This window comes from Diplotaxodon limnothrissa, linkage group LG6, assembly GCF_057381915.1.
Source record: "Diplotaxodon limnothrissa isolate DT_005_m linkage group LG6, D_limnothrissa_male_GT1.1, whole genome shotgun sequence".
NCBI lineage: Eukaryota > Metazoa > Chordata > Actinopteri > Cichliformes > Cichlidae > Diplotaxodon > Diplotaxodon limnothrissa.
In genome coordinates, this window is record NC_140601.1 from 43,513,037 (window position 1) to 43,520,936 (window position 7,900).

At 46.1% G+C, this 7,900-nt stretch overlaps 1 protein-coding gene across 1 annotated transcript; it reads right to left on the bottom strand.

Moving 5' to 3' along the window:
* LOC146631320 (neuronal membrane glycoprotein M6-a-like) lies at positions 1 to 6,516 on the bottom strand. The gene is made up of 7 exons (XM_085356669.1): positions 6,447 to 6,516; positions 5,305 to 5,497; positions 3,699 to 3,855; positions 2,805 to 2,958; positions 1,191 to 1,267; positions 1,046 to 1,111; positions 1 to 153 (listed from the first exon to the last, which is right to left on the bottom strand). Exons 1-7 carry the CDS (start codon positions 6,514 to 6,516, stop codon positions 1 to 3), a joined length of 870 nt encoding a protein of 289 aa, XP_085212795.1.
* Positions 6,517 to 7,900: the final 1,384 nt, after the last annotated feature.

Here is a 7,900-nt window from a genome sequence, read left to right on the forward strand (position 1 = left end):
TTATGTGTAGGCATTGAGGCGTTCTTTGGAGCGTGTAGAGTGGATGTCGTGCAGCTCCTGCTCCTCCTTCGACTTGATGTCCTCGTACTTCTGCATCCGACTGGCGTCCTTCAGGTAGCCCCAGTTAGCGGCTAGAGCCATCAGGAAGTGCACCTGAGGGGAAACGCAGGAGACTGATCAAACATCACCGACTCGTCCGCTGCACGCTGACGCTGCAGACAGATTGAGCGGCTTATCTGGGATCAGCTGGTTTGGACTGTTCCTACACCATCACATCAGTGCTGCAGGAAAAGGAGGGGGAGGCCAGATGAGGGGGTCACATCTCGCCTTTAAAGGCAGAAGGAGGACAGGATGTGTTTACCTTGTTTCTGCCACTCAGGGCTAAAAACAGCAGCTGTATGTTTTTAACAGGTTTACTTGAATTTAATAGAGGAAGTGCACATGTAGTCACCTTCCTGGAGCAAACACAGGTACAGCCCTGAACACGGGTCGAGTCTAATGCCGTTAATCCCACACTGTGCACACGAGCCGCTCCCTCTGGCGGCCCCTAGTGTTAAAGCACGGCGCAGCAACTCACTGCTGTTGCTGTGCCGTGTGTGTGATATACTCTTCATTTTAGCATTTTAGCATTCACATGCAGCACCACGCGGTTTCATCCCCTTCAGTAAGTTGACAAATGAAACGTCCCTCACGCTGCTTCCTGCCGCACAACAGATTTGTGTGTGTGGACGAGTGCCGGTGCTTTGGTTCTTGTACAGATCTGCGCACGGGAAAGATCGGAGATTATTCAGAAAGGCTCAGGTTTGTGAATGTGTGCTTGGAGCGAGGATGGAAGGACGTGAGCGTCTCCACGCCTCGGATCTGGAGACGCCGGTGACTCACCGCCTGTCTCACTGCAGACGTGCAGGACTGGATTTTACACTCTGACTCTTTTGTCTCCCTGTCTGCAGGGACGATGTCTGTTTCCTTCGTTTGCACCAATCATTAAAAACCATAATGGCAGAACAAATTATAACCAATCAGATATGAGAATGATGGTTCTTACCATGGCGATGACAGCAGCTCCTGCTCCTGCTAGTGCGCACACGAACAGGTGGAAGGTCAAGTCCAGCTGCAACACAACATACGCATGATGCGGTGGATTTGTGCTGACGGGTTATCACGTGTACGTGTTTTTGCTGCGTTCTCACCTCGTTGGATTCGCACATCTTGACGAACTTCTCGGACTGCGTGCACAACTTCCTCTCCTCGGAGATGGTCACCGCTCCTGAGAAGCACAAACGCTCTGTTAGCCTCTCCTCGTCCTCTGTGGTTGATGAAGGAACCGGGGAATCTCTGCCTATCGCAGCGCTCGGACGGTCCCTGCGTTTCTTTAATTAAAGCTGACCAAGATCAACGCTTCCCCGCTCCTGGACTGTCGGCCGCTGGGAACGGCCTTGAAGTAATCACAGTCCAGAGCGCAGCGCCTCATGAACCAGGAGTTCATCTTTAATGTTTTTCCTCCTGAGAAATCTTCATTAGTTTGCTGACTGAGGCCTGCTGCAGTCTAAATGTTGAACAGCAGATGGCAGCGCAGTGAGCGAGCGCACACAAGGCCTCTGGTGGTGCCTTTTGTTTTAATGTAGGCATCCTGAGAACAACATGGTGGGCAGTGCTGCATCGTGCACACAGTAATGTTCAGCATCCACCAGCTGAAGTCTGTCTGTGTGAACATTTAAGGAGGTTTTGAGCTAAGTCGTGCTAACATGCTGTTTGGAAAGACAGGTGATGATAATCAGGCAGAAAAATAATCTGCATAAAGAACCCAGACAGCTGGCACCTCTGGGCCTAACCGGGCCAACTTCTGGCACCTTATATGCCGAATGACATCTGACATTGTACTGATTTAAGGTGGAGCCGTGGCTCCTGAGTGAATGCAGGCAGCGACACCCAGAGACAAACATGTCCCGTTACTGCTTCCTGACATTTCTGTGATCTGTTCTCAGGATGTCTGAAGAGAGCCAGACCGCCGTCGCTGCTGTTATTCAGTCACACCCACATTTCACACAGGCTCAGCTGTCTAACCCCTCAAACACATGTTCAGGACTTCATCAAACACCAGAAACACCGACCGACAGGCCGAGCTCGGACGTTTTCTGTCATTAATGAATTTGCAGATATTTCAGATCAATGTTTTTCCTCTCGAGCGTCCGATACTCGGATGTCGTTGCAGCGCCTGGAAGGCTTTGCAGCTTTCTGCTGGTATTTGGCACTTCTTCTGCACACACACAGGTTTTTCCATGATATGTGCCAGTTTGGTGTTTTGGTGAGTCACCATTAACCTGCCTGCTCTAAGCAGCGATCGGGTGATCCAGGATCTTACTTTTAATCACAGAACAAAGAACAGGCTGAGTTAAAAATCTGAACAGCAGCGTATGAAGAAGATTTCCAGTCTGCTAAATCCAACAAAGTGAAGGAAAAGATGTTCCACACATAAATTAGAGGTGCACGGATCAATGGGAGGGGCCGGTCTGAGCTCGGAGCAGCAGCACGGAGAAATTACAGTCATTTGTTTAAAGGCAGCTGAGCTCATCAAGCTGAACTCGTCAGTCTTCCTGTTTACAGCATCTCACATAAACTGCATCAAACTGGGAAAACCAGTCCTCCTTGTTTAACTCAAACTCAGAAAATGCGTTGTGCAAAGCCTGCAGAGGTCTAACCACAAAGAAACGAAATTCTTTTGTAAGTTAGAAATGTAGCTGTTCATGATTGGAAGTTCATTTAACATCAGGGTGCAAAGAGCAAAGGGTCCAAAGTCTGCGTACCAAACTGACGCAGGTCCAGGCAGAGGTTGGTTCCCTCCACCGAGCTGGTGTTCTGACACATGGACCAAACGTTGAAGTACATGAAGACCGGCAGGCTGGTGAATGCTGTCACCCCGAGCCACACCAGGAAGAACAGGTAGGCCAGGAACATCAGCTGCAAACACAGGCACACGTTAGTCTCGCACTGCTGTGCATCGCGTTCAGCAGAGCTCACAAAAGTCTTTATTCAGGTTGGACTAAAAAAAGTGCAAAATGCACATTCGTCTTCATCAGCCGCAGAGCTGAGTGGCTGCACTGACGCATGCACGCCACTCTAATATCTGTCACAGTTTCCAGATGTAGCTGACTAGACGAATACAAACCTCAGAAACCAACAGTACTTTTGTGATGAACATGATGAACATGACTGTGCTGTTTACTGCAAACATTTATTTGCAGGAAACGTTAAAGTGCCACAACGACATCACTTAAGTTATAAGTTATAAAGTTTGTGCAAATAAGTGTTTGATCCAGATAAAAGCAACTGTAGATGTTTAAAAAGGGCCGTAATCACTGTGTGTGTGTGTGTGTGAGCGCGTATGTGTGTGTGTGTGTCTGTGTGTATGTATGTGTGTGTGTGTGCGTGCGTGTGTGTGTAAAACAACTTTAATGTCAATAATGGTCAATATGAATCATACTACTCTGCACATCCAAGTAAATATCAGTGATGCTGACCTTTTGCGGTCATTTATGGTCATGTGACATCAAGCTAATTATTGGCCCTCATTAGCAAAGTGGAGTTTGTATAAAATAGGAAAGGGTCACCACGTCTATCCTTCCAGCAGCTTCTTTGTTTAAATTAATACTAACTTAAACACAAATATGTCTTGACGAGTTTTAGAAGTTTTGACTCACGAATGCAGTAAGGCAGCGTCCGCAGGCAGTGATCTTGAACTCTCCGTAGAGATCGCGGATGGCTCCGGTGGTGAAAAAGCCCTCCACCAGCAGCAGCACTCCAAACACAAAGAATCCAGCTGCAAGGCCATAAATTATGTACTTCAGGATGTCGATGCTGCGGAGAGGACACACATCACAGCGTCGCTAATTAATGACTGCTTATTTATTTTCATGCTTCGAGTGCTCTTCAGACTTCTTCAGCTAAATCACCACGAGGAACTGCCAGAAACCAGAGAATCATGGAGGATTTATTCACATTAAAAATGTAAGTGGTGTAAATGTAGCCATTCCTAATTTTATCTTTATTTTCTCGTGTGTCTGTTTACATTTTTTTTAAAAAAAACATTGAAGAGCCAAAAACTGCAGTTCCAGTAGTGTCCACTAGAAGCTCCAGCAGTGAGTCGGTCTCTACACTGTTAAAAGGTTACAGCAGAAATAATCATGTTTACAGACGGCATGACTGCATGCACGGTTAGGGGCGTGGTCTCTTTGATTGACAGGTGGATGGCAACGATGATGTGAATGAAACACTTTTAATAATAATGAAGCAACAGGCTAGCCCAGAGGCTACGAGCTAGCTCAAAGGCTGCAGGTTGGAGACCACGTAATAAAGGAAGAGGTGCGGGTTCCCGGGCCTGGAGGGGCGGGGTAAGAAACTAGAACAAACAACTGTGTGGGCCAACAAGGGATTTATAGCTGTATAGCAGGAAGGGGCGTGGCCTGAACTTGAGACAAACTGTGCCCAATAATACAGTTTCTTGTGCTGTAAATAGCCTACGCTCCATTTCTGGTGAGTGAAGTTTTAGAATTTTATTTTGGATATTACTAGCGATGGGATGTCTGTGAAGGTTCTCAGTCCTCCAGGTCATCGTAGTCTAAGGAGCTTGCAAAGAGAAGCGTCTGGACTTCTTTAAGTTGCTTGAAGACGTTTCACCTCTCATCCGAGAAGCTTCTTCAGTTCTAAGGTCAAATGGTGGGGAGTCCCAGATTTAAACCTAGTGGGAGTTTCCCCCCACAGAGGGACAAAGGACCCCCTGATGATCCTCTAATCGCCTGAGCCAAGGTGTGAAACTGGGTGTGGGTCCCAATCAGCCAGAGTTTCAGGTGTGTTCATTGTGAAACCTGGCCCCACCCTATCATGCGAATTCCTGAGGTCAGATGGCCCAGGATGTGAGTGGGCGTTCAGGCGTCTGGGGAGGGATCTCAAAACTGGATTATAGATGGCAGAGAGTTGGTGTCGTAAACCCCGCCTCTGTTCAAAGATGGTCGCTCACAGTGGACATAGATGCTTCTTTCACTCCTCTTTCAAACCATCTGTCCTCTCTGTCCAAAATGTGAACATTGGCATCCTCGAAAGAGCAAGCTCCTTTGACTATCGATGGGATGCACCAATTAGGACCCATTATCAATTAGAAAAAAAGAGAAAACACTGAAACCAATGGCTGCGTTCATCTTTTATATACAGGCTATGCACTTCAGTTGACTTCAGCTCGTTCTGTTTGGGGTTTGTGATTATTAAGAGTGATTATTAATACTCCGTACAGAGAAAAGATGAAACACTTACATGGTGAACACATCCAGAGTGTCTCCCGGGGCTCTAATGACTTCAAAGTAGTTCTGGAGGATGGTGACGGTGCCGCTCAAAGCCTCGTGGCCACACCCACAGAACAAGGCCACGCCCATGTAGAGGAGGATGGTGGCGATGAGCGACGCCCAGGGCAGGCTGCCCACACATCGCTCGCAGCACTCCTTACAGCCTGAGACAGAGACAGAAACCGTGAGTCTGACTGCAGTTCGACAAATTCTATATGACGATGATGAAAGCAAAGGAGAAGACACGGGGCGGGGTTATGAGGAACGATGGTAAATTCAAGTTTTTTTACTGAGTTTGAATGAGTCACTCACCAAAATGGGTTTTTGTTTGAGTCACTGAGTCAGTTGACCAGAGAGTGCAAAAAATTTACATTTTCATTCAAACTTAATTTGTTTCTATTTTCATGTAAATCCTACTGCTAAGATGAGTGATTGAAAAAGAAAAACAACTATTTTTATAGCGCAAAAAAGAGCAAAAAAAAAAATTAAGATTCTTAAAGGGAACATTTATTTTATTAGTATTTTCCTCAAATGTGTGGTGAATGAGTGGTCACGTCCAAATTCATGGTCTGCATCCTCATGAGGACGCGTTTGTAGGCCGATTACGTCACAGTGATGTGACGAAGGCTGTCCAAATTCGTAGACTCCTCCGAATGCGGCCAACAAATTCCCCAGATTTGAAGGATGGGTCGGGTGTGTCCTTCGTGGCTGATTAAACAGAAGTGTGAGACAATCAAGAATTTACGCCAATGTTCTTTTATATTTTAGATAGCAAGGAGCAGACGGCTGAGTTTATTAAACTCCACCGAGACAGCGGTGACGCAAATCTGAAGGCTAGACCGTCCAATTCCATAGCCGTTTACTTCCGGCCTACCCGACCTTCTGAGGACCCGGCCCACCTAGACCGCGAAGGACGGGTCCTCAGGAGGATGCAGCCCATGAATTTGGACATGACTAGTGAGTGAGTGAGTGATTCGTTCATGCTACGATTCAGCACAGGAAGGGGGGTGAGTAACTCAAATGTGCTGTTAGCATGTTAGCAGAGCGATGCTACTGTGAATTGAGGAGCTATCCGGTTTTTGGGTCTTTCTCAATGTGCGTACTTGTGCGTACTTGCGTTGTCGTGTACTCGTGATACGTCATCAGTCGGAGACCAAGTACTGCTCCAATTCGAAGTACGCATCAAGCCGAGAACGCAAAAAAGTCCCGGATGTGTTCTCGCTCCGCCCGTTTTATTGAGCATGCATTGGTGGTGACTTGTGTGGACTTGGTACAGCTAAATATCCCAGAATGCATTTCGTCCAAAACTCAAACGCAGCAATGGCGGACGAGCGGGGCTAAAAACTTTTAAATATTACTCTTTCTGGGTCACAAAATAAACTTTTAAGTTATTTTCAAGCGAGAATGTAGCTGTGTAAACTTCAAATATCTGCTCGATTTATCAAGATGTCATATATTTCCAAACGCACTCCGACGTTTTCGGAGACGTCTGTGACCCACCAGCTCCATAGCAGACAGCGAGGTCGAGGATCATTAGAGCCGGCGAGAACAGCGGACTCCCGGCACATCGTTTCCAACCCCCCCGCGGTCTTTTCGCTACTCAGGTTAAACAAACCCCAAACCCCAGCAGCTGTCTATTGTATTGAGTGTCCACTAAAATAAAAATAAAAGCGTTCTAACATCTCATCTGCTTGTTTTTATTAAGGTATGTACACGTATGTACATGTACACTATTTTTATTAATAGGTTAAACATGATATATAAGTCGCTTAGATCACTTCTAAATGTTAATGTTTGGTTTATTTCAGTGTTTTATTTGTTCCTGAGTAAACCGGTTTGGCTGTGATTAAAGTTAAGCTTCATAACATATTACTCACAGTTAAATTAAGAGGGGACGGCAGTAAAAACTCCGGACCTGTGACATCATCAAGTACGCTGGTGTTCCAATTGTACAAATCGCGAGTCCGTACTCGCGTGCGTTCTCGGTGAGTACGGACTCGCGTACTTGAGAATTGAGAAAGGGCCTTTAAGTCTGACGTCATTAGCCGCGTCCGGGTTCTAAACTCCGCTGCAGGTCCCAAAGTCAAACGATCACTACAGCATTACTGAGAGTTGAAAAACTGTCTAAATTCTTTCATCTGTAATAAAATGATCAGCGTTGCTGCTTTACCAGGTGTAACGATTAAGTTTAACATCCAGGCATCCATGAAAACAGGATTTATTAAATTTAATGGAGTTAGAAGTTAGCAGGAAGTTAGCGGAAGTTAGATCACTAGTTTCGCTAGTTAGCTAAGCATGATATAGCATGTTCTGACTGAGAGATTTATGAAAAAATTCAAACGTACAGCTCTGCTATCACTTCCAACATAAATGAAGACAGAAAACTAAACAGCAGTGATGTTTGTAGGGTTACTGAAGTTGGGCTAGCTGGTATATAATGATGTGCTACGTGATCGCTAGCGACACAGCTATGTTAGCATAACATTAGCACAGTGAAGCTGGAGGATGAACGCTAACTTCTTTCCACTTGATAAAGTTAACGTGAGGGTTCCTGATGGTTAGAGACA

Coding starts and splice junctions, on each gene's coding strand:
- LOC146631320 (XM_085356669.1), bottom strand. CDS start 6,516: ATGCGTACTTCGAATTGGAGCAGTACTTGGTCTCCGACTGATGACGTA. Junction 5,498..6,446: donor ACGAGTACACGACAACGCAA/GTACGCACAAGT, acceptor TCTCTGTCTCAG/GCTGTAAGGAGTGCTGCGAG. Junction 1,112..1,190: donor AGATGTGCGAATCCAACGAG/GTGAGAACGCAG, acceptor GTTGTGTTGCAG/CTGGACTTGACCTTCCACCT.